We start from the raw sequence: 25,766 nt of genomic DNA, 5'->3' as shown, positions 1-25,766 counted from the left end.
TCATTGATTTGCTTGCATGTGGCTTTCCCTGGCCTTTAGAGAAGTTCTTCCAATTAAAGTTTGCACTGTGATTGGGATTGCTTGCATGGACTATCAGCACAGATGCTTGCTATTCAATGAGGTAACAAAACAATAAAGAAATACACGAGAGAGGCAGGATATGAGCTTTTATTAGGCAGCAGTTCATGTAATGAACTTGAACTGCCAAATCCTATGAAATAAATGGATAGCTGCCGAGATCTTGGTAGAGCATTTCAACATCCAGATGCTGGCTGGTCTGCTACAAGTTGTATTTGTCATTTTTCACTGAAAACTGATGTCTGGTGAACCACAGAAAAAACACCAGACTGGCATTTATCCCTCTGCATTTCTTTATCTTCTAGCCATCATGGAAATGAGGATGATAGTTAAGACAATGGTTCCAGCAATTCCACCAGCTGTCATTCCCAGGATGTTACCGTGGACCTGCATAGACTGGCACCTCTCACCTGTGAAGAAGAAGGCTTGTCCTGACGGGCACCTGGGAAAATAAGCACAGATTTATGTGGGTCAGGAGTTCTATCCTGCCCTGCAAGCCCACCTCGAGATCCTCACACTGACTGCTCTGGATGAGCAGTTCCCAGTAGATTGCTTCGCATTACAACAATCCCACATTGCAGTGCAGTCAAGTTCCTACTGTTCTTCGTAACGTAGTGACTCAGACCCATGGGGTCTGTAGCTCTGTACACTTACTTGCTAGCTGCACCATTTGGTTCAAAAGAAAGTCAAGGCAAACAGGGTGGAGATCCATGATACCTGCAGCTTGGTCTCCCTTTCACATTCACACAGACTCCATCATTCTGGCAGGGGTTTGGATCACACGGGTCTTGCAGATAAGGCAACCAGCGCTGCATGGGCTCCATCTCCTCGGCTGCTCTCTTCTGCCTTTCAAAAGTGTGGCCCTCTGCGACAGCAAATTGCTCGGACACAACAGGGACTTCAGTGTTATTGAGGTGAATTAGGTCTTTTAAAAACAGGAACAGAGGAGAAATATTTCAGAAAACAGTGACTGATGTAATTATTGTTAGTATATAGTTAGTATTCTTCACACCGAGGAAGAAATAGTTAGGTCAGGGTGTCTAAGAAACCGTCGGGAAACCGTTACCACTTACATTCCTTGGATTTCACAAACACTGCAGTCAACACTGAAACTAAGACACAAATGCTTTTCAGTGTTGATCCCCATTAGAAGAGAAGATGGCTCGGGGACAGGTGATGGTAGTAATTTGAATGAGTGAAAAGAGATAGAAAGGATCAGCCATTGCCATTTGCAAGGAGAATCAGAATGAAGGACTTTACCGTGGAATTCTGCAAAAATGATCAGGTCATCATTTTTCAGAAAGCTTCTTTGTCTCAGCTGGCTGTGGGATATGAAGTTGTTCCACCCCCAGGCTGTCGTCCTATAGCAATTGCATGAGGCATCAAAGCTTCCAGTAATTGATGGTCTCTCCCATATTAAAGTTCCATTTACACCTGCAAAGAGAATATGAATGACGAAGAAAAACCAGAGTTCTGCAGCCTAAAACTATGACATCATTATTTCATGCATTGCAGTGTTCAGCAGGATTGATGCTGCAAAATCAAGTTCAGGGCTCAGGTGTCCAAACAAATCTCAGCAGGCCGACAAACAGTGGATGCCAGCAGATGCTTAGAAGTGGCCTCTGAGTCTATGTGAAGGCATTGAAATTTCACAGCTCCCCTTTCACTGAGGACTGACCAAACGCAAATTACCCCTTCCTTGGTTTTTAAGGCTTTTTTATGGTTTAGAATCTAGCAGATTTTGTTCTTTGCTCTTGTTCTGTTCAACACATTCACACCTAAGGTTCAAGGTTCACTAAGGGCTCAGTGAAAAACTGTGTACCAAACTTCCACTGAAAAACAGTGAAGAGGGATGGAGACTCATCTCTGGTATTTCATATTGTAGTGACTTCAGTATTGTTCTGTTCTTATTTCCATGAATGATCACATCCACAAGGGATCCGGGGCTGGACATGGAACCATTGTGCTGTGTGCTATATAAACCTGGAGCTAGATAGCCCCTGTGTGAAAGTCTTCAGTCTGCATCAGGCCCAGCAAGACGGGCTTCAGATGCTGCAGATTGATCTCAGGCAGTTCAATTTAACCAAGTGCCCAAAGTGTAATTTTAAATTATTGTTGGATGCAATGGAATAAAGAACCTTACTGGCATTGCACCATCCTGTGGTGAAAAATCACACACATCATCATGGTCAGATTGCAGGTGGAATAGGAACTGCCAGCTCTTTGGCACAGGAGAACTCTACAAGTCTATTATGAAAGGGTAAAGGTTTTAAACACGAGGATGGATTTAGATTAGATATTAGGAAGAAATTCTGTACTCAGAGGGCAGTGAAGGCCTGGCACTGCTGCCCAAAGCTGTGGTGTCCCATCCCTGGAGGTGTCCAAGGCCATGGATGGGCCCTGGGCAGCTGAGAGGTGTCCCTGCCTGTGGGAGAGAGAGGCTGGACTAGGTGGCCTGTAATGTTCCTTCCAACTCAAATCATTCTATAGGTTCTATGATTCTATTTAGACAGATATCCAAGTGATTGTTCATCACTTTCCACACTATGCATCACTTTTCACATTAGATGAACTTTTGAAGACAGAGATTCTGATCCATAAAAAGGAAAATGTCCCAAGCTGGAAAATGAAGCCAAAATTGTCCAGCTGTGAGCCCTGCTCTGTCCTCTGTCCTCCTTGGCTTTCACTTTCACCATTTCTCCAGGCAAAAACACTTACTCTGGTCTCTGCTTGTGGTGAAGCTTCTGCTGGCAGACATCCTCTTCAGCACGTCAGGGTCCTGGTCGAGCACTGTGAGCATGGCTTGGCGGTGCAGAGCTGGCCACTCTAGGACAGCATCATTCTCTCCACTGCACAAGTGAAAGGCAACGCGGGTGTAGCCACTGCTACTGGACTGGGGGTGCAAACTTATGCCATAAGCATAACCCTCGGGGCTGTAAAACCGAGGGCTCTGAATGACATCGCTTGATGCACTTTCAAGAATCTGACTGAAATTCCGAACGACCCACACAGCCGTGGGGCAGGGGGTCTCTGTCAGTGTGATATCATCGATAATTATCCCCCCAGAGGAAGAGCTGGGGTTGCCCTTTAGTCCTTGGAAGAGGTATCGGAACTTCTTCTGAGCATTGAGGGTAACGTGGGCGATTTTCCAGTCATGGTCATTATCCGCTTTTGTGAGAGGAAAAGAAGACATTGCCGTCAGCATCATTACATGACATCATGAAGGAGCTTATTCCTTGTTATCTATCCCAGCTGCATTTAGACAACCTGAGCTCTCAGAGCGTCACGAAGGCTAGAGATCTTAAGTTACTATTATCACTATACTACTTTTACACTGCATCAACCGAATGCTTCGGACACATTGTGGTAGGAACTCTTCACACATTAGTGAATAACAGACCGTAGGATGAAGGGCAGCATGCTAAATGCAAAGACATAAGAAGAGGATGGGAACTGATGAATCAGCATGTTAGAATTTACTGTTCTGGACACTTTTTCCAGAGCATTGTCCTTCCCTGCAAAATGCAGCAGCATTATAGAGGCAGATAATCACAGGTCTTGGGTATTGACAACATTGTACTGACCACTGCTGAATTTCCACTACTCGGCAAAACCACCCAAAGTGGGAACTCAGTTCACATCTCCGGAGTTACAAGTAGTTTATTTTCCAGACACATGAAAAATCAGGCTGGGGCCCTACTGTCTATGGATGAGCACAGCTATTTACACCAGAGCAGACCAGTGGCAGATCATATAGTAGCCAGTAGAGGTCTAGTCAGTGGTCTCCAAAGGGTTTTGGGGGCCCTCCAATTCAATAAGCATAACCTGACACGATTTCAAAGGTAAATGTACTCATCAAATCCTTAGCTGGACTGCAAGATACTGTCCTCGTATAGCTTAAGGAAAATGTTTTGATTTCTGAGCCAACTTTTTTCTCCCTCCAAATTCTGTGTCTTCCTCGTGTTTATAGACTTACCCTGAAAGGTTTCAATTTTCCTCATCTTGCGAACATTTCCAGTCCCATCGTCTTCCTTAGTCCAGATAACCAGCTTGTCAGACGAGCTTCCTGACATCTTATAGAAGAACTGGAGGCACTGCTGAGTCCTCTTGGGATACAGGATTCGAGACTCCAGGACTGCCACCTCTTCTGCATTTCCAGAGCTGGTGTTGAAGTACATGAAATAGCCAGCATCTGTCAACAAAGCAGAGAGCATCACTATCTCTTTCCAGCTTTCCAGTGGTTGCATGGTGCACATGTCCAGTAAGCATTCTGGGTAGCCTTGGGTAGGAACGAGGCTGGTAGTTCAGCATGTATGTAGAACTCATCACAGGCAGCTTCTGTCCATTTTGCATTAGCTGGTCTGGGCTGGATACTTCAGGAATGTGTTCCACGCTGACTGCAGGTAACCAGCAGATGGTTTTTTACTTGATTTATATTGAAGATAATATACAGATGAGGTCTTACAGGTCTTATTCTGTATTACCTTTGGTGGCTGGGTCATGCAAGGGGAACAGCCTCCTTCTAGTTACAGCAAGCCAAGTTTTGCTTTTTCAGAGTACCAAAGTACTCTGAATGTGCTTTAGGCTAGGATTTCTTCACCCTTTGCTTAGGCAATACCTAGCACCAAAACCATTTTTTCTTTCTTTAAGGTCTATAGAAGCTTTCCCTGTCTAAAGAACAAGAAATCAGAACCTTGCTTTTCAGAAATGTTTGTATTTAGTCTTTATTCTCACTCATAGGTGTGAACCCTGTAACTCTCATTGAGGATGACTCTGCTCTGTTTGGAATGTTGAAAAGAAAATAACGCTCAGATTCCTATCATAAAAACTTTGTAACTTTCTTCTGCTTCCAGAGCCAGCACTCCTCAAGCTTAATTTATTATTTGCTTTCCAAACATGTTTATTATTTGCTTTGCAAACACATTTATGGGTGGCTTATAGAGTGCTATTCCATCCTTATCATGGAGCAACATAACTCTTACTCAGACTTTGGAAGCTGCAGTAAATCCTTTTCCAGATTGTATTAAAAGTTAAGATTGTTCTTTGTCCCTTTTTATAGTGCTGATGTGGAAAAACATTCAACTATGCTGCAAAAAGCTTAACAAGAGCACTAATGCAACCATAAACTCAGACCCACAGTGCCAAGTCAAGTGCAAAGAAAAAGGGTGCTTTGTTTAGCTTGAAGTTATTACAGCGGAGGTTTGCTGGGTAGTCTCCTGGTGGTTTAAGAATGTATTTTCATAATAGCCACTGCTGGGTTTTCGGAAGGGCTGACTGCAGTGACTGGATCGGAGAAGCTGTTAAACGTGTTTGCATTTATAGCACAGGTGTGCAAAAGTGACCATTACCCCAGCTAACCCCTTCCCAAAGCAAAGTGTTCTGATATCATTTTTTACCTGTACAGCGCCCAGAAAGTGTGTGGTCTTTCTCTCCTGTAGGACTGCTCTGTTGGTGGACCCAATCTAAGTCATCTCTGGTGCCCTGAATCATGCCGCAGATATTTTCATACTCAAAAGAACACTGATCCAGAAGGGTGTGAGTTGCAGCTGAAGAAAAGATGCACACATCATTACCTCCAAAGTCTTATTTAAAACAAAACTGAGGTCCTCCTGAAGTGGATGCTTCTGATGGCCAACCCACGGGGATGGCAACTCCTTGCTGACCATCACACCTGGCGATTATATCTTCAACTGGATCGACAGTTTGCAACCCGAGGTGCAAAACAATCTAATTAAGACTGAATGCCAGTGAAAAGAGGACAAAGTACATTGCCTTCACCTCATAACAGAGATGTGAGGAAACTGCCCACACATCAGCAGAAAACAACCACCTCTCTAAGCCCCTATGAGCATCATGGGAAAATGGGTGGGAATGGCTCAGCTTTCGTTGCCTGATTCGACTCTTCCAAGGAAGCAGCCAGCAGAGCAAAGAGAGAGATGAGGAGGGAATGAACATTTTGGGTGTCAGCACCACAGGCCCTCTCTGATACTATTCCAAGTGTATCTGAGAAGAATTGTTGTGGTTTTAGACATCGGGCTCAAGTATGAATAGGTTGTAATGTTTGAATCATGACTTACTGCAGTTATACATGCGATTAAGTCTTTCCAGGTCAATGGCACTGAAATCCAGACGCTGCCCAATGATGTCATTGAATGCTGGGATCTTTGTTGTGATGGTGGGGATGCTCGCATTTTTGTTAAAGGAAAACGGTGCATAGTGCATCACTGACTCGTAGTCATAGGGCGTGTTCAGGTCAGTGATGTAGCTGTCATCGTACTTGTTAAAGTTGTGTTCCCTGCCTGGAAAGGAAATAGAAAAGTGCTTCATCATAGAGTTCAATAGTAAAGAAAGTGGCTTTAGCCACTTGGATAGAGCTTTCTGGTGCAAAATTATCTACCTGAAAACAATTGCTGAGTGACAAAAGGCTCAAGTTTAACGAGCCTTTGTTGTTCAGGAAGTAATTTTTACAACACAGCATTGTCTTTAGATTCCATTTCTGCATCCCCATGTGACTTCAGGGGCTTCAAAATCAAATATCCCTGAGCAGTAAATATTGATATGTAGGAGATCAGATTGCATGGTCTAATGGTAAGCATCCTGACAGATTAAACTTGAGGATTAGTGTACTCCATTCCAGAGCCTGTGAATACTGATGCAAAAGTTTCCCAGTGTATTAGATGGCATATGAACAAGGAGGAATCCTTGACTTCACTTTTTAAGACAAGAGGAATGAATGACAGCCCTGGATTGCCCCCAGGCTCCACCCTGTACTGATGATACTGCTCTGATGTTGCTAGAGAAGAGTCTTTTGGAAACATGCTTCTAGAAGTTTCTGAAATCATTTGTTTCTTAGAGAAGGAGGTTTTTGCTATGACAGAAGGAGGGAGCCATGTCACACCTTTCGGTATGGAGGCAAAGGGAGATTCCCACCATGTCCAGCTACAAGTAGTACTTTCAAAATATTTGGCATTGTCCCTCAGAGAAAGACCAACACATGTCTGCCCGCAGGGGATAACCTGCTTCTGTCTGTGAAGGCTGCCCTTCCCCACGACTCCATCCTGGGCACAAAGGTCTCCAGTCCAAGGCTTGAGATTATGTAAGAGCTTGGATTGATGTTCTTCAGATGCTTGAACTGCAGTTTTTATCAAAAAATGAGGGGAACCTTGCTAATTACATGCTATCAGCTTTTATAGCTAGAGGCAGAATCTTGGCAGTACACAGGCACGTGCAATAATGCTGCTTTTCATACTGTTACTAGGCATTTATGTTCTATAAAATAAATGTTTTACATGTGATTAGATGAAGTATGGCCCAAAACTTTTCATTTCCCCCCCCCCCCAAAAAAAAAAAGCCTGATTGGCTCTATAAGGCACTTCCAATCCGAGGTGGAAGCTACATGTTACAATCCTTGCTGCAGGACGATGTAATGCTCATGTTCCCTACATACAGCATGGCAAAGTCCAAGACAAACAATGTTGGCAAATTAACCTTTCTATTCCACCTCCAATACTGTTGTCCTTTCAATTGGCTTCAGTAGAAGTTTTCTACTTAATAAATTTCCCTAATTGGAAAATGAGATTTTAAAGAATGGATAGAAATGTACAGAATATAGATAGGGCTTGGACTATATATTTATATATAATTCCAGTTTCTGGAAATCTGGATGTCTGAGTATAAACCCTTTCAGATTTTGAGAACTTTCATTACAGTGCCCTGTAGAGTACAGAAGAGCCAGATGCTGAGAAGTTTGCACTTTACAAATCTGACTGGAAGTTCCAAACCAACCTGTAAGGATTTCATCCCACCATATGGTCACGTAGTCATCGCGATCCATCCTTGACTGCTCGTGATAGAACCCCAAAGCATGCAGGATCTCGTGTTCCACGATTGCTTTGTAGTCACACCCTGCCCCAATAGAGAGGTTCTGCCCATTCTTCAGGTCCCCCACCATGGACCAACACCTGAGAAAGAGAGAGATCTTAACATTTGTAATTAGAGTTTTCTTCTTTGTCTTTATCTCCGCCTGCTGAAATTAAAAATATATATATTTAAAAGAAAGGTTTAAGCATAAAATGATTACTATAAATTATTCCTTATGTGCTGATCAAGCTCCTGGTGCTTGCCAGATGCTCTGCTCTGAAGGCAGACTAAGCTTCAAACTAAGCTATCATTTACATGAGGCAGGTGTTTTACCTGCCCCCCATTTTAGGCAAGGTCAGACCTGATTTTTGAGATCCACAGACATTTTGTCCCATATCAGCTATCGTTTTGCCAAGAAATATCATACATGCATAGAACTGCAAGCTCATCATGACAATGAACTCTCTTGCAATCCCTGGGGCCAGTTCTCTGGCACATAGCAGGGGGTTGAAACTAGTTGAGCACTGTGGCTCTTTTCATCTCAGGCCATTCTGTGATTCTATGATTCACTGAGGGCTTCTTGGCAACCCTCTCCAAACCAGATGCCCATTTCAGGTTCCTCCCCTGCACATCCCCTGCAGCCAGCAGAGCAAGGCAGCCAGCTTCCAAGCCCCAGGATGAGGTGCTTTCTTGGTGGCCTCTTTCTCTACAGTAACCAGCTCACACAGAAGTGTTGGATTGCTATAGTTGGATGAAATGAATTCTCCTTGGTTCCACACAGAAGAAACAAACAGAAGTTGATGGTCCCTTACCCGCTTTCTTTTCTGAAGAATATGTAGCTTGCCTCTCCTTCATATGGCTTGAAATCCACACAGGACTTAAGGCGGAACATTTCAAGTGCCTGGAGAATGACCCCTTTGGCGTTCAGATCTGGAGAGCATATGTGAACAGAGCATCCTTAACTCACAGGGGTGGTTTGGCCCAGAGAGGTAATGCACACAGGTTTATGTGTGGGACCAAAAGAAAAATGAATGAAAACAGAACTGATTGAATTTGATTAAACTAGGTTTTGTTATGATAGCTGTAAGAGAAAGAAGGGCATTGATGCAGAGGAGCAATCTGGTTATATATCAGTGGGAGAGAACCAGCTCTGAAAAAAACAAATTTCTTATCGTGCTGACTCCAATGCAAACAAATACTGGAGTTAGAATATGAATAAAATGTTGGCATTACCTAAGTCATCACCCAGGATATAGGGAACAGGGAACTTCCATCTGTAGGTGTCGTTTCTTAAGGCATTTCGCTGGTTTGTCTGGAAAGAGAATGGACAGCTGGTGATACAGATGCTGTGTAGAGACAGGCTGATGTGTACTAAAAATACAGTTAGGGCAAATGCGAGCAATAAAGTTTGTAATTACTTACAGGAAGCAAGATATCACCCTGAAAGAGGTCCAATCCAGCAGCTGAAAAGCAATTTATTGAAAGGTAATGTAAATGGAATATCAAATAATTATTTTAACACAAAAGTCATATTTGAGCATACTCATCCAAGGTCATGTCCTCATGCATTTACAGGAAATCAAAGTCTATCCTCAGCTTCTACTCAGTATTTAATACTAAGCACTTTCTGTGGCAGAAATCTGGTGACAGCCATTATCCAGATCATAGAATCATAGAATCATAGACTCATAGAATCACAGAATCACAGAATGACCTGGGTTGGAAGGGACTCAAAGATCATGAAACTCCAACCGCACTGTGCCATGCAGGGCCACCAACCTCCACATCTCACAGCAGCCCAGGCTGCCCAGGGCCCCATCCAACCTGGCCTTGAACACCTCCAGGGATGGACGGGGATCCACAGCCTCTCTGGGCAGCTGTTCCAGCACCTCACCACTCTCACACCAAACAACTTCCCCCTGACATCCAACTGAAATCTGCCCTCCCTCAGCTTCAAACCATTCCCTTGTCCTGCTGTTATCTCCCCTTTCCAAGAGCTGACTCCCCTCCTGTCTGTAGGCTCCCTTTAGGTCCTGCAGGCTGCACTGAGGTCACCCCGCAGCTTCTCTTCTCCAGGCTGAACAAGCCCAGCTCCCTCAGCTGTCTTTGTAGTGGAGGTGCTGCAGCCCCCTGCTCATCTTTGCGGCCTCCTCTGAACCCTCTTCAAAAACTCTCATTTTAGAACTTCCTGCTCTCTGCCAGGCAGTGGCAACAGTCATACAGTGGGACAATCCTCGAGAGGATATACTGGTATTGAGTAATGCATCAGGAAAAAGTATTGCACGGTGCACTAGCGATGGATGTATGGAAATTTGCATTACTGGAAATGAAAAAAAAATAATAAAAATAGAACACTGTATAACGTGTTATGTTCTTTCCATTTGATTTCCTTGCCTCTTTTATGAAAGCTCAAGCAAACATGCAAGCTATCAGCAAACTTGTAAAACTTCATAAATATCATAAATACATGAAGCGACTTTAACTTGATGAAGGGTGATACTGTCTTAACACCAGAAGCCTGTCCAAACAAGAGAAGTAAAAGGCATCTGCATGCTTTACTTACAAAGGGTTGCAGAATGTCTAGACAATAATTTTATGCGGGAGAGACCTGAGACATCAGCATTTTGTTTAGTGTACAGCAGAGTAGACTGGAGAAGAATAGAGTGGAGTGGAGTGGAGTGGAGTGGAGTGGAGTGGAGTGGAGTGGAGTGGAGTGGAGTAGAGTAGAACAGTTCAGTTGGAGGGGGCCTTCAGTGATCATCCACTCCAACTGCCTCATCACTTCAGGGCTAACCAGAAGTTAAGTCATATTATTGCAGGCTTTATCCAAACGCCTCTGGAACAGTGACAGCTATGGGCACCAACCACCTCTCCAGGAAGCCTGTGCCAGTGTTTGATCACACTCACAGCAAAGAAACTTTTCCCAGTATGTACTGTGAACGTCTCCTGGAGCATCTCTGTGCCATTCCTGTGCCTCCTGACATAGGATACAGGGGAGAAGGTACTGGTAGGCTCAGAACTGCTGAAGAATTTAGCCGTGAACTCACCTAAGTTTATGTCTGGAATGTCTCTGATTATCTCACCAGCATCATCTTCTCCAGCTGCAAAATAGACAGAACATCGTGTGTTCAGATGTGGTGGCACACAGCAGGTAAAACAAAATGCTTCAAAACTCAAAGCAGCTCACAGAGTGCTTACCAGGCACATTGGAGAGATGCTCAATCTGAAAGAGAATAACACACAGCCAGCATGAGGTATGGGGCATTTCTGCACTGAGAGGAGCCTGTAGAAATCAGGTGTCTACTTACAGAGACTGGAGTAGCACATGCATAACATAACAGGAGTGCCAGGCAGAGCAGGGAGCTGCGGGCACCCATTTCTGCAGTGGACATGGAAGCTGGCTCCCCTCATCTCTGGCAATATATAGAGCATGCTGCTGAGCTTCCCACAGGCACCAGCCAACCAGCTGCCAGCTTTCCACCTTGGTAACGTTATCATAACATCATATCACCCCCCTTGATGACAGGTGATGGCATTGCTGCTGTCCTTTACCTAAGTCCACTTTGGACGAATGTTAGAGAGGAATGTGATCACTCCCAGTTTCAGGCAGTGCAAGGCTCACATGGGCTTTGTGTACCATCTCAGTTGGGCCCAAAGTTGCTGACTCCTTCCACTGTGTTTATTGTCTGTCAGCATTACAATCTCAGCTGCACTGAATAAAAGCCACGTGCTTGAACAGAATTATTGAGTTTATAGCACTCTGGTGACATGAGAATTTCACCTGGCGTTTCTCTCTATTAATAATTAACATTATATCATAAAGATTAGAAATAAGAGAGATACGATTACGAAGGCCCTGACAGCACCTTCCCATGGCCGATGCTCCCCAGGACACACAGCTCCATGCACAACATGGCTCTGCCCTCCAGAGACACCACGGCCATCGGGACCCAAAAGTCCTCCTCCTCAGGGCTGATCTCAGCCTCTTCTTGGCCCAGCTTGTATCTGTGCTTGGGATTGTCCCAACCCTTTGCACCTGGCCCTGCTGAAGTTCCCGAGGCCTGTCAGGGGCCCTCTGGATGGCATCCCTTCCCTCCTGCATGCAGAACACTGCTCAGCTTAGTGTCACCTACAGACACACTGAGAGTGTGCTTCTACCAGGACAGGCTGCCCTGAGAGGCTGTGGATCCCCGTCTATCCCTGGAGGTGTTCAAGGCCAGGTTGGATGGGGCCCTGGGCAGCCTGGGCTGCTGTGAAATGTGGAGATTGGTGGCCCTGCATGGCACAGGGGGGTTGGAGCTTCGTGATCCTTGGGGTCATAGAATCATAGAATCATAGAATCACAAGGTTGGAAACAACCTGCAAGATCAACCGCCCTCCCATCACCACTGCCACCACAAGCACTGAACCAGATCTCGCAGCTCCTCATCCAGACGCCTCTTGAGCACTGCCAGGGACGGCGACTCCACCACCTCCCTGTGCAGCCATTCCAGTGCCTGACCACCCTCTGAGAGAAAAAGTTCTTCCTCATGTCTAACCTAAACCTCCTCTGCTACGACTTGCAGCCATTTCCCCGGGTCCTGTTCATTGCCTGGGAGCAGAGGCCAAACCTCTCCACACCCCAACCTCCCCTCAGGAAGTTGTGCAGTGCAATGAGGTCTCCCCTGAGCCTCCTCTTCTCCGCACTGAATAATCCCAGCTCCCTCAGCTGCTCCTGATAAGACTTGTGCTCCAGACCCCTCACCAGTTTCGTTGCCCTTCTCTGGACACGCTCCAGGGCCTCAATGTCTTTCCTGTAGTGAGGGGCCCCAAACTGAACACAATACTTGAGGTGCGGCCTCACCAGAGCTGAGTACAGGGGATGATCACCTCCCTGCTCCTGCTGGCCGCATTATTTCTAAAAGATCACCACATCACCTCTCTACAGGCGATGCATTTTCCATCTGCATGGCCCTATGGCTGCTGCACCCATGGGTGCACTGTTTGCTGTCTGCCTGGAAGCTGAGTGCTGCAACAGCAAAAGCCGTGCATCAGCTCCTGCACCACGTGCTCCATCATGCAGCCAGAGCCTTGGGGTCAGCAAATCCTGAAAACCACAAGAGTACGGCCAACAAAGCAACAGGCACACTTGTTCTTCTAAAAACAAGAGAGCTCTTTTTCCTCACCAACAAGAAATCCTCCTCTTTGTTTTGCTCCCTGCCTGGTGGGTCTTTCACATGCTGGCTTTTGCCACTTGTTGGGTGCCCTCCACCCATGTCAATATGGACCCCCGCAGGATGAGAGCAGCAGAACACCCTCTCCCCACTGCCAGGTGCTGCTTCTTCCACTGCCTGCACATCTCCCAGAACCACGGAGCTGCAGGCTGCAGCCAGGCCCTGCACTGGGCAACGAGCACTGCCAACACCACCTCATGCTGCTCCTCTGTGAAACTCAGCTTCCTATTTGGACAGCCCTGGACTGGGTACTTGTAATAATTTATTTATCTCTGTGTGTCTCTTCCTTTTCACATCTATAAAAAGCACGGTGAAGTCTAATGACTTCAAAAACAAAAAAACACACAAAAAAACAACAAAAATCTGCACAGTTACCCTCCAAAGCATGGCCTCCATCCCCCAGTCTGCCCAACATGGCCCCCCTCAGCACCATCTGTCTGCTTTGCACCATCCCATGGATACTGATATATCCTAAGCGCTGCAGCCCAAGAAGGTGAGGCTCAAAGCTGCCAGGAATGGGGTCATGTCTTTTATGTCTGCCAGTATCAAGTCAGAGCTTCCCTGTTAACCCCATCCCAGAATGCTTCCATGCTGTATTCAGGAATATTCAGGAAATACATTCCTAATACAAATGAAAACAACAGAGAGTTTCACATCTCTGTCACCACTCACAAATGATGTTTTTTCCCCAGAGAACCATATCGTCTCTTCTCCCCACTCTCAGCTGAGTACGTCCTTGTATGAACCACCTCAGCCTCTGCTCACCAGTTCTCCCAGTCAGACACCCATCATTTCTCTCAGGCTGACAGGATGAGGTTCTTTGGCCCATTTCTCATTTCAGGGTGTAAATCATGAGCAGTTCTGCTGAAGTCAGTGGGAACATCCATATATCTGGTGACAGTAAGTCGGTACTATGCAATGGCTGCAGCATTGCCATTCCCGCTTTGCTAGTGAAGCTGGGAAGCATGCTTTTCCCCATTCATGCTCCCGGCCCCACTTGTCTTATCAAACGTTGCAAAGGCAGAACAAGGAACTTGAAATGCACTGATTTCAGAAATTCTAATTCCAGACTCCTACAGCTTGAAGATTTTACCATGAACAGCATGAGATCATCATCCAGGTAGGAAATGGTTACCATTACAGTTAATCTTAAAGGAAAAACTGTGAGAACAAAAGCAATTAGACTCCCAGTTCACTCAAATAGTATTCCATAATCAAATGGCCATTTGGTCACCATGGAGCTTGCTGCTGCAGAAGAGTTATCTTTTCTTTTAGGACTGCAAGAGGATCCCAAGGGTGCAGTGCTTCTGCTCCTCTCATGTGACCCCATCTGTGTTACCATGAAGGCTGAGTAAGGATTTTCAAATACGTGTGTGAGAAGGTGAATTTACTGCAGCTGTACATGGCTTTCAACCTCAGCAGGACAACCCTGCAGAAATCCAACCTTTGCCCAATAATCTCAGAAAATTTGGGAAGTTTTGTTGTGGTGGAAGGGGTGTTGTAACTGGTGTTGAAAGAATGTGGCCCATAGTGCAAGGTTGACTCATTCTCATATGGGGTATTGAAATCATCAAGGAAACAATCACTGTTTGGCAGAGGTTTGTGCAAACCCCAGACAAAAAATCAGATGTCTGTGATTAGGCAAGACCAAAATAAAGCCAACTGCACAATGCCCCTTCAGAATGCCTCACCCATGGCTCAGCAATGGTCCGCGTGTCAGCAAGTTGGCATTCCCTCTTAAGTGAAGCCATTCTAACGCTACAAAAAGGGGCATGCTTCTACTGATAATTCTCAAGCATGTCAGATCTGCATTGTACCTCCCATTCATCCCACAGTATGTGAATACAGTCATGGTAAAAAATCCTAAAACACTGGACTGTGCTGCCCAGGGAGGTGTTTGAGTCACCATCTCTGGCTGTGTTTAAAACCGTTTGGATGTGGTGCTCAGGGCCATGATTTAGTGGAGAGCTGTTAGAGTTGGGGTAGGATGGTTGAGCAATTCTATGGTTCTATGATTCTATTATTCTAAATCCTAGGGATAGGTCAGAGCCATCAGGAGAGAGCATCATCTTGCTTGATAAACTGAGGGCTGGGAAAGGAAGGCAGGCTTTGCACATCCAGGGCATTGCTCAGAGCTTTTGGCACATTGCTGTGTGTTCTCAGCTCCTGAGTAAAGTCTGAACAATTTAGTGGTGTAAACCAGTAGTAACGCAGTGTTAAAATCTTACAGACCTCTCCTGTATTTACCAGCCCCAAATTCAAACTTTAAAGTAGTCCCTGCAATTAGATGGAAACCAGAAGACAGAATGTTCTGAATGTTCTCATTTCTAATTCATAGTATCATAAAATGATAGAATGGCCTGGGTTGCAAAGGCCCACAGCGCTCATCCAGTTCCAACCCCCTACTGTGTGCAGGTCGCCAACCAGCAGCCCAGGCTGCCCAGAGCCACATCCAGCCTGGCCTTGAATGCCTGCAGGGATGGGGCATCCACAGCCTCCTTGGGCAACCTGTTCCACTGCCTCACCACCCTCTGGGGGAAAAAATTTCTTTGCATTTCCCTGCAGCCTGTGCTGAGCTGGGGCTGTTATGAAGAGATAATGCCTGAAGGGTGCAGCAGAGCAACACGTGTGTTCCTGCATCAGGATTTCCTGCCCTGCTTATCCGGAGATCTCAGCCAGACTGAATGATGTTGCTTAAATAGGCTCAGTCTGCATTGAGCTCCTCTCGGACTGCACTGCCACACCAATAGCAAGGTGTGTCACCCTGTCTGGCCAACAGCAGCGCAGCATGAGCAGAGCAGATCTGGACAGCAAATGTTACAACAGCAGCTCAGAGGACTGCACAAAACCGGAGTGCATCCAGTGCAAGCAATGCAGTGCTATCACAACAGAAGTGCTTATCACCCACCCTTCAGACACGATGCAGGGAATGGGAAAGTGACATCTGAAGGAGTTCCTTCTCAGAGCAGCTGCTTCTCTCCTGCTGTTGCTGAAGCAAACTTACTTGTGTTAACATTTGAGCCTTACCAACACTCTCACTGGTGTTTGTTTACAGCTGCAGCACATTCCAGTACGATCATACTGAAAATAACTTTCTGATGCAGGCAGCAGAAGAGCCGATGAGCAGAGATGTGCTGCTGGATCTGGTTCTCACTGACAAGGAAGGGATGGTTGGGGAAGGGACAGCTGGGAGCAGTTTGGGATGCCGCAGTGATGAGATGGTGGAGTTCAGAAAAACAGGCAATAGTAACCAGGCAACCCGGAATGCAGGTGAGCCAGTTGTGAACTTTTCTGTTCCAGGGAAAATGTGGGTCCACTACTGAATGGGGATCTCCAGAGGTCCTTTCCAACCCCTATGATTCTGTGATTCTGTGTTTATCACCTTCAGAAAGCAGCCTTTCTGTTTCTGAAATGAGATAAACATCAATTTAGGCTGTGTGACATACCAAGAACTACAGGATGTTTTTCTGAAAGACCACAGCACCTCCCCAACCAGCCCACCTCTCCTTAACCAGTAAGTGCCCAAACATGCTCTGCAAACAGCCATCACCGCACTGCAACACACCAGTCCTGTCTGCTCCAAAGGGGCATCTGGGCTGAATGAGGATTTCCAGGACAATTTCGTAACATCTGCCCCAAGGAAGTTTCACCATTTTTCCCAGCCATGTATCCTGAAACCACCAAGGGCTTCAAGCATCGCAGTTGGTGTTTAGGTGGAATGGGATGTGGGCAGAAGTTACACACCTGATAGCCCAACTGCTTGGCTAACCTAGGCTGCTCACCGGGCATTCTCATGTGATCAAAGGGGAAAGGCAGTGGTCATGGAGACAGGATCCATTCCAGTTTCAAACACCCGAACCAGAACTAAGCTCAGCCTCAAGCCATTAAACCTAACTGCGTGCCCTGTAGTGCCTGTGTATGTGCTGTGTGCCTCGGGCCCCAGTACAACCATGCATCCATCCCACTGCTTAAACAGAGGTACCCGGTGCCATCTGAAATTCACCAGGGGTAAAATACCCACATAGGCTGGTTGATAATGAAGCCTGGGAGATCCCTTCCCATTCTAGAGTTGTGCCAGAGGAGATGGATTTGGACTGGCAACAAACAGCTGTGTTTTAAGCAGCTGATCTACATCTTCTTAAAAAACACAGCATATGAGACTCTTGTTTTGTACTCTTGTTTTTCAACGCCAAACTCCCCATGCAGAGCTGAGTGGGTCCCAGCCACTGCATGCTAGTGTAACATCTTTATTTACTGCCCTTGTCCAGGCATAGTCCCAGCATGGACAGCTCATCTACAGACCTTTTTTTTTAAAAAAAAAAATGGAAATAGAACCAGAATGATAGACTGGCCTGGGTTGCAAAGGCCTACAGCGCTCACCCAGTCCCAACCCCCTGCTGTGTGCAGGTCGCCAACCAGCAGCCCAGGCTGCCCAGAGCCACATCCAGCCTGGCCTTGAATGCCTGCAGGGATGGGGCATCCACAGCCTCCTTGGGCAACCTGTTCCACTGCCTCACCACCCTCTGGGGGAAAAACTTCCTCTCAAAAAATAATTTATGTTCTCCTCACATATGTATGAAGAGAAGACAAAAAATCTTTCATCCCATCCTCTGCTCTGTCAGCACAATGCGACAAAATGCCCCAGAACACAAAGCATACCACAGCCGCTGCCAGGAAATGAGACTGTCCCAGGGTAATGTCACCGAAGCCCTGGGGTAGAACTGAAGGTACTGAAGATTCATATCTGGGCCACCAGTAGTGTGAAACCAAGCAGCTTCCTTCAGATGAGCACAAACCAGAAAGCAGAAGCTGAATAAGAGCTGCTGCTGAGGGCTCTGTGAGCTGTGTTGCTTAAGAGTGTGGTGTTGGTGTGGGTTTGGTTCAGCTCAGAGGATGCTCCCCCCCAGGAGCAGTTGAACAAGTTGAATTCAGCACTATGCTTACTGCCCTGACTTCCCTGAGCTTTCTTCAGACATGTCCTCACTCAGCTGCCTCCATCAGCATCCTCAGCTACCCAAAGAAGTAACACACCTAAGTCAGTCACTGACACGGCTTGGTGTAATTCCCCGCCTGATGACTGACAGTCTTCCACTAACCTAAAAACATTGCATCCTCACCTCTGGCTTCAACAGAGTTTGGGGTCTGAAATGTAGACTGCACAGTTCCAAACTGGCAGATAATTGCAGTGCCAGCTCATCCTGGACCCAAGAAAGAAGGTGAAGGTGAGGATGGGAGCACCATAGAGGCACAGGAACCAGTGCTGCTAAGCAGCACCTCCTCCAGGAGTCCATTCCAGAGGCTGATCAGTGCCACCTGCCTGCGCACACAGCATGTCCTGCACTGCTCAGCCTTTGGAAGTACTGACAGGCAGAAACCATCAAAAAGGCACTGGAATGGGCTGCCCAGTAACGTGGTCACTGGTCACTGTCCCTGGAGGTGCTTCAGAGCTGTGTATATGTGGTACTGAGGGATGTGGTTTGGTGGGAAATGGTGGTGCTGGGTGGGGTTGGGCTGCACGACCTTGGAGGTCCCTTCCAACCCGGGCCATTCTGTGATTCTGTGATTCTAAAGTTGAACCTTGAAATGCTGAGCAGAATACAATCTTACAGGACACAGCCATACACCGAGATGGCACACAGCCTGAATCACAGAATCACAGAATGGTTTGGGTTGGAAGGGACCCCAAGAATCACGAAGCTCCAACCCCCCACCACATGCAGGGCCACCAACCTCCACATTTCACAGCAGCCCAGGCTGCCCAGGGCCCCATCCAACCTGGCCTTGAACACCTCCAGGGATGGACGGGGATCCACAGCCTCTCTGGGCAGCTGTTCCAGCACCTCACCACTCTCACAGTAAAGAACTTTGAGAGTGGCCTGCATGCTCATTTCATAGCCACACTCAGTACAGGAACCCCTGTAGGAATCAGGAGCTATGGAACGATTTAGGATTTCTGTGACTTCTCCAGAGACAAACCCTGCTCCTCCTGTCTGCTCACACGCCCTGCAGCACCATCCTGAGTGATGCCAGCAGCTCTGGGACAGGAGCAGTGCCCTCTGCCAAGGAAAGGGCTTAGGGCTGGCAGCTTGAGGGAATGCAAGGTCTGCTTACTGCATCACCAGCATGGATGTTACAGGAATGTGCTCTGTTGCTGAGATGAACCCCAGGCCTTCTGCACAGCATTTCAACCTGCTAATGCTCTAACTAGTTCTTTGGGAACAAAAAATGCAAATAGGAGCATGTGACAGTGATATTCAGGGAGCATTTATAGCCCCCAGGAAACAGGTGCAGAGAGGAAGAGTTGCCAGCTTCCTTCTCATGGCTAGATGGCAGGTTGTGGAGATTTACAGCACAGCATCAGCTGCCATCTGGTTGTAACTGCTCTCAGCATGCCAGACTCCTCTCAAACCCAAACCTAGAGGAACTTTGCCTGACAGAGTTTCACACAGCCTGCCTGCTATCAGCTGGAATTCAAATGCTGAAGGCTGACACCGATGCTGGGTAAGGGGATACCTGGCACATTTACATCCCAGCACCTGCGCTGCTCTGGGTGGGAGCAGCACTGAGGTCCCCCCAGCCCTATAAAGGGCTCCATTTCCTTACGCAGGACAGACATCCCAGCTAACTCAGCTCCAGCACAGAAGAGCTGCCCCCAGTGCAGGATGGCAGAGCAGCACGGGTACAACACAACTTCATCCAGTAATGCCTTCGTGATCGTCTTCACGCTCCAGGCGCTGGCCGGCATGTGGATCAATTCCTTCATTGTGGCTGTGTCTTGCATGGCGTGGTTCAAAAAGAAAAGCATGAACTCTAATGAGAAGATCTTGCTGTTTCTGGGCTGCTTCAGGTTTTGGTACTTGTGTGCCACATGGATATACATCATTATTTCAGTGTTATTTTCCCAGCATCTTTTAGGCAGAGGCGTATCCCTCGCCTTTGCAATTTCTCTGTGCTTTTTAAACTCTTCCAACTTGTGGACTTCTGCCTGCCTCTATGCTTTTTACTGTATAAAAATCGCAAATTTCAGGCACCACTTCTTCATCTACCTGAAAGCCAAAATTGACAGGATTGTGCCATGGCTGCTGCTGAGCTCCGTGGTTCTGTCCCTGCTCAACTGCAGCCCTTTCCTCGAAGTTACTGATGAAGAGAACAATACCAGCACCAATTTCACCACCCATGGGATTTTCTGGAAAGTGAACAAAGAAATAAGGGAACATTTTCACACTATAATTTTAATCTGCACATCTGGGTTTTCCATGGCATTCATAACAGTAACCTTCTCTGCCTTCCTCCTCCTCTTCTCCCTCTGCAGACACAAGCACAAGATGCAGAACAGCTCCGCCAGGAGCCTCAGCACGGACGCCCACATCAAAGCCATGAAATCCCTTCTGTCCTTCTTCTTCATCTACTGCATTAATTACATCATCTTGATGTCAACAGTGTATTACAACAATGAGAATAATCTCCTGACGTTACTCCTTTTGGTCCTTCAATATGCTTTTCCAGTCGTTCATTCCCTTATTCTGATTTTTAGCAATCCCAAACTGGAAAGGATAGTGCTAGGGATTCTGCCTTGTGCAAAATGCAAGGACTGCACCAGGAAGCCCACCAAAACATTGATGCTTTGTTCTTCAGTTCAGGTCCTGCCATCTCCAATGGAGTCCTCAGGACACTGCGGGTGATATAGGTCTTCTATCCTCTCCTTCTAAAGTAAAACAAATCATTGAATTAAATTCTCGTGAGTTGAATTAATTATTGTTATCACTTGATCTGAATAATTCTTTGAGATAAATTACTGTCGGTAGCCAAGCGATGCAGTCCTGTGATTCGGTGATACCACCATCTGCTGCTGCCATGCTACTGGGCCTGGTTCCACCAGTGGATTCTGGCTCTGTAAAACACTCAGGAATCACAGAACAGGTTGCCCAAGGAGGCTGTGGATGCCCCATCCCTGCAGGCATTCAAGGCCAGGCTGGATGTGGCTCTGGGCAGCCTGGGCTGCTGGTTGGCGACCTGCACACAGCAGGGGGTTGGGACTGGATGAGTGCTGTGGGCCTTTGCAACCCAGGCTGTTTTGGGATTCTATGAATCATAGAATCACCAAGGTTGGGAAAGACCTCCAAGATGATCCAGTCCAACCGTCCACCTACCACTAATATTTCCCCATTAAACCATGTCCCTTATTACCACACCTGAATTTTTTTATATTGTGAATGTGTTTTACATTTAGGAAAACATGTAATGGGTCCACAGCGGGGCACAGCGAGCCCAGCAGCAGCCAGTTGGTGCTGCAGCCCATGCAGAGCCAATGCTGAAGCTTATTCCAAAGGGCTGTGGCCATGGCAGGGACCCACACTGGAGCAGAAGAGTGTGAGGAGGTGTGAGCCCCACTGCCCACCCCTGTGTCACTCAGAAGGGAGGAGGTCAAAGAGCTGGGAATGAAGGGGGAAAGTTGAGCCTGGGAAGAAGGGTGACATGTGAAAAGGTATTTTAGTTTTGTCTTTGTTTATCACTATCCTATTCTGTTTTCTCAATGGGCAATAAATTAATTTTCCAAGCTCAACATTTTTAATGAGTGATGGCAATTGATCTCCCTGCTGTTGTCTCAACCCAGGAGCTCTTCCATCCCATTTTTTCCCCCAGGCTGCAATGAGGTGGCATTGGGAGAGAGTAGAGCAGGAATCTGCCGGCAGCCACGCAACCAGCACAGCTGGCTACACAGCAAACAGATCAGGCACAGAGCAGAACCTGAGTCGTTCACGGCTTTGACCAGATCAGGTCCAGACGAGCTGCCAAACTCTGCTGGGTCCCACCCTGTCAATGGAACATGCTATGCACCACCCACATGTTCCTGACAGAAGCAGATCTTAGTGCCATCTGGACCCCTCTTGCTGCTACATGGTCCTCACAGAACAGGCACCATACCTCCCTTCCTCCCCTGCTGGTGTCCCTGTAGTTGCTGCTTTAACACAATGATCCTAAATGCTTTCACAAAAGGCCCCAGTATGCTCCTTGCTCCCACTAAGCTGTGTCACGTCACCCCTCAGCAGGAGCAGCTCTGTCCCACCGCAGGGAAAAGAGAGGCAGCAGTGGGGCTATGAGTCCCCAAAGCCCCCAGGTGATTCGGGGCTGGAAGCAAACACAGAAAGGGCACTGGCATCACCACAGTGATGTCCCTGAGCCAGTCGGGAACAAAAGGATTTCACTCCCGTGCAATATGGGTGAGTGCTGCGAATTTCATTTCTATACATTTGTATACAGTTGAGTGAATTACAGCACTTGTATATTTAAACACCTTCTGCAGTATTCTGATGTTTGAGACCCGATGCATACAGACAACTAGGCGGGCAGGCAGAAGCACTCCTACCCACCCCCTGAGCACAACAGCATGTGCAGCACATCACAGAGGCTCATCCTGGCAGCCATCTCTGCTGCTGCCCACCCGGGTTCCCCCTGAGATGCTCCAGTGCCTCTGCTCCACACTGTGAGTTCTCAGCAGCCCCAAACACACAGTGACACTACTGCTTCCTTCTCTTCCTCTGCATCTTCTGAGCGGAGGTTGCATAGCTGCGCTGGGCACACGGTGGGTTTCTTTCCAGCTCCTCCTTCTTGAGTTCCCAGTCTTCATCCACCTGGTCCAAAGGCATTCCCCTCATCGTGGCTGTCTGGCGGTAGCTTCTGCTCTCCACCTCTGCTCTGGGGAAGAAAGGAAGTTTATCTTCAAACCCTGAGCACAGCTCAGTCACAGCACTCCTGAGCACATCCATGGAAACAGGGCTGTGTGTTGGCATGGTCAGCACATCATCATCAACAACCCATGAGAAACCCCCAGCCCACCCCACCACCACAGCACTCAGCCTGATGGAGATGGGAACCCGCAGGGAGGATCTGTGCAGTTCAGACCCCGCACCCAACTCAGCAGGGAAGTAGCAGCTGCCATTTATAGAAGTTCTCAAGTTTTTGTGATACTTGTGTGCTTTCTCTTAAACACACATGGTCCCACATCTACACTGAATGACACTGAACAAGTTGGCAACCTGGAAATAAACACACTTTGCTGTGGGATTCCTGGGGCAGGGACTTGCAGCCCCCACACTGCCCTCCTAGGGAAGCTGCAGGGAGCAGTGAGGTCACCTCTCAGCTCATCTCCCATTTAGGCGACCTGAGAGTCCGCAGCCACACTGGTGCAGAAAGTATAAAGAAATCTGATGCAAATTCCAACTTTGTTATTCAGAGGTCACTCAGCGTCCGAAGGGTTTCAGTGCTTTGCATGTCCATGCAAACTACACTGTGCCTGCACGAGGCACTGGTGGGGGAGGGAAGGGTTGAGCTGGGGCTGACGAAGGGTTTGGGTGTTCATGCAATCACAAAAGCGCAGCTTGGTTGGGTCAGAAAGGACCTCTCAGCCCCCAGCCCCACTCCTGCCCATCAGCTCGGGGCCCAGCCATGGCCTCGGGCACCCACAGCTCTGGGCAGTGCCGGGGTCTCACTGCCTCTGGGTAAAAGCACTTGTGCCAACACCTGATCTGACCCCTGCTCTGTGGCTCTTAGCGATGCCCTTCAGCCCTGCTTTGGGCACAGCCACTCTGTCTGTTACTTTAAAAATGTCTTTTCTAGCACCTCTTTGCCTGGCAGGCAAATACTCCATCCTGACAGGGACTCCATGTAACACAATATCCCTCACATTTACATCCCAAAGTGGCCAAGGCTGTGACCAGAGGACAGATCTGCACTGTGCAGCACTGGAGCACGCACACAACTCCACGCTGTGCTGCAGCTACAGCCACTGTTCATCCAGAGCCAGACAGCTCTGAAACATGGCTGCTCGCCTTCTCCACCTCCAATTTGCCATTTTTCACAAAACACCACTCAGCAGCTGCACAAGTCGCCTTAGGCTGTTGTCTCTGTGCTCATCAGTGCATTGGGCTGGACGTCAATCATCATGTCAATCATCACATCAGTCATCATGTCACCCATCCTGTCAGTCGCTCTGTCAGTCATCTTGTCAAACACCTTGTCAGCCATCCACTCAGTTACCTTTTCCATCATTACAACAACTGACCTGTCAATTCATCCCAGCAACCCCCCCGCCAAACCCTCATCCAGCTCCCATCCAACTTCCATCCACTCCCCAGAAACCCTGCATGCCAACTCCCATCCAACTTCCATCCAACCCCCATCCAACTTCCATCCAACCCCCATCCAACTCAACTCCAACCCCTCATCCAACCCCCATCCAACCGCCATGCAACCCCCGTCCAACCCCCAGCCCTGAGGCACTGCACTGCCCATCAGTGCCATCCCAGCCCCCCTGCCATCCCCTCCCAGCCCCTCGGGGTGCCCTGCATGGTGTCACAGCAGTGCCAAGGGGCACAGCCAGGAGCTATGGGCCAGCATGCCGCGTGGTGCTGCCAGCATTAACCCAATGAGGCCTGGAGCACGTGGGCTGCATGAGACAGGGCTGAGCCTTCGGATCTATTTTAAGCTGCTTCTGCACACATAAAATATACTCGCCATATCAGCGAATATAGCTCAACTGAGAGAGGGAATGATTTCAAACTAAAGGCGGGGAGATTTAGATTAGATGTCAGGGGGAACTTTTTTACTGAGAGCAGTGAGGTGCTGGCACTGCCCAGAGCTGTGGTGCCCATCCCTGGAGGAGCATGAGGCCATAGATGGGCCCTGGGCAGCACCCAGCTCACGGATTTGGGGCTGGGCGCTGTGAGGACCCCTCCAAGGCAGCGGTGCCGTAACGCCACGCTCTCAGACTCCGCGACACTCACATCTCCAGGAATCTGACGCACTCGGTGTGCCCGTAGATCTGCGCCAGCCTCCTGGGGGTGTCCCCAAACGGGTCGGCCGCGTCCATAGGGGCGTGCACGGCATGCAGGGTGCGCAGCGCCGCCAGCCGCCCCGCCTCGGCCGCGCAGTGCGCTGCGGTCCATCCTGCAGCGTTGCGCAGACACGGCCGGGCCCCGTGGCCCAGCAGCAGGCGCAGCATCGCCACGTGCCCTGCGGAGGGGAAAGAGACGCACAGTGAGGGCTCCACACCTCCACAGCCCCACGCCTCCACAGCTCCATCTGCTCTTTCAAACAGCCCCCGTGCACGTGGGGCTGCCCTGGGGGACGTGAATCGCAGAACAGAACAGGATCCCAGAACGGTTTGTGTCAGAAGGCAGCTCGCCCCCAGCTCGGAGCTCGTCCACGGCCTCGGGCACCGCATCGATGGGCACCGCAGCTCTGCGCAGTGCCAGCGCCCCACCGCCCCGACACCAAACCCGCAGCTCAGCGCGACGTCGCTCCCCCTCGTCCCACCGCCACCGGCCCGTGTAAAGCGGTTTTCCCTCCCGCTTTAAGCGCCGGAAGGGCACAAAGGGCTCCGCTGCTCGCGGTGACGGCGCTCAGTGCCACCGCAGCAATCGCAGCCCTTACCCCTGGCAGCGGCCCAGTGCAGCGGGGTCCAGTCGGCCCAGTCCGCGTCCTTACGGTTGGGATCGCAGCGCTCCGCCCGCAGCAGCCGCTCCGCCCGCCCGTAGCGCCCCGCGGCCACGGCCTGGTGCAGCTCCGTCATGCTGCGTGCAGCGGCCCGCGCGGGGCTGGGCGCGTCGCTGCTCG

The 25,766-nt window shown here is 48.4% G+C and overlaps 3 protein-coding genes across 4 annotated transcripts; 1 reads left to right on the top strand and 2 right to left on the bottom strand.

Annotated features, from left to right (window-relative positions):
* Positions 1 to 152: 152 nt before the first annotated feature.
* On the bottom strand, positions 153 to 11,371 carry MEP1A (meprin A subunit alpha). The gene is made up of 14 exons (XM_010708145.4): positions 11,247 to 11,371; positions 11,137 to 11,161; positions 10,986 to 11,039; positions 9,361 to 9,401; positions 9,172 to 9,250; positions 8,751 to 8,868; positions 7,864 to 8,039; positions 6,156 to 6,377; positions 5,475 to 5,624; positions 4,055 to 4,270; positions 2,797 to 3,246; positions 1,339 to 1,512; positions 796 to 1,003; positions 153 to 520 (listed from the first exon to the last, which is right to left on the bottom strand). The coding sequence occupies exons 1-14, from the start codon at positions 11,328 to 11,330 to the stop codon at positions 373 to 375; spliced, it is 2,145 nt and encodes a 714-aa protein (XP_010706447.1). The 5' UTR covers positions 11,331 to 11,371; the 3' UTR covers positions 153 to 372.
* An 8,442-nt stretch (positions 11,372 to 19,813) lies between these two features.
* LOC100550893 (taste receptor type 2 member 9-like) lies at positions 19,814 to 20,833 on the top strand. The gene has a single exon (XM_003204660.5). It carries the CDS (start codon positions 19,814 to 19,816, stop codon positions 20,831 to 20,833), a length of 1,020 nt encoding a protein of 339 aa, XP_003204708.2.
* A 1,534-nt stretch (positions 20,834 to 22,367) lies between these two features.
* ANKRD66 (ankyrin repeat domain 66) lies at positions 22,368 to 25,766 on the bottom strand. Of its 2 annotated transcripts, none has more exons than XM_085218407.1 (3): positions 25,638 to 25,766; positions 24,935 to 25,163; positions 22,368 to 22,847 (listed from the first exon to the last, which is right to left on the bottom strand). In XM_085218407.1, exons 1-3 carry the CDS (start codon positions 25,720 to 25,722, stop codon positions 22,670 to 22,672), a joined length of 492 nt encoding a protein of 163 aa, XP_085074533.1. In that variant the 5' UTR covers positions 25,723 to 25,766; the 3' UTR covers positions 22,368 to 22,669. The 2 variants fall into 2 exon arrangements, with proteins under 2 accessions (XP_085074533.1, XP_085074532.1); XM_085218406.1 differs by having other exon boundaries at positions 25,584 to 25,722.

This window comes from Meleagris gallopavo, chromosome 2 (assembly GCF_905368555.1).
Source record: "Meleagris gallopavo chromosome 2, MGAL_WU_HG_1.1, whole genome shotgun sequence".
Classification (NCBI taxonomy): domain Eukaryota; kingdom Metazoa; phylum Chordata; class Aves; order Galliformes; family Phasianidae; genus Meleagris; species Meleagris gallopavo.
Note: the sequence above shows the minus strand (reverse complement) of the source record. Positions and strands in the feature narration are given on the sequence as shown.

Bases quoted from the DNA above. Each gene is read 5' to 3' on its own strand.
- MEP1A (XM_010708145.4), bottom strand. From the start codon at position 11,330: ATGTCCACTGCAGAAATGGGTGCCCGCAGCTCCCTGCTCTGCCTGGCA. The intron at 9,402-10,985 runs GTGAGTTCACGG...ATTGCTTTTCAG, and splicing joins CATTCCAGACATAAACTTAG to CTGCTGGATTGGACCTCTTT. The intron at 5,625-6,155 runs GTAAGTCATGAT...TCTTTTCTTCAG, and splicing joins TAATCGCATGTATAACTGCA to CTGCAACTCACACCCTTCTG.
- LOC100550893 (XM_003204660.5), top strand. From the start codon at position 19,814: ATGGCAGAGCAGCACGGGTACAACACAACTTCATCCAGTAATGCCTTC.
- ANKRD66 (XM_085218406.1), bottom strand. From the start codon at position 25,722: ATGACGGAGCTGCACCAGGCCGTGGCCGCGGGGCGCTACGGGCGGGCG. The intron at 25,164-25,583 runs GTAAGGGCTGCG...TCCCCTCCGCAG, and splicing joins GCACTGGGCCGCTGCCAGGG to GGCACGTGGCGATGCTGCGC. The intron at 22,848-24,934 runs GTGAGTGTCGCG...TTTCTTCCCCAG, and splicing joins TGCGTCAGATTCCTGGAGAT to AGCAGAGGTGGAGAGCAGAA.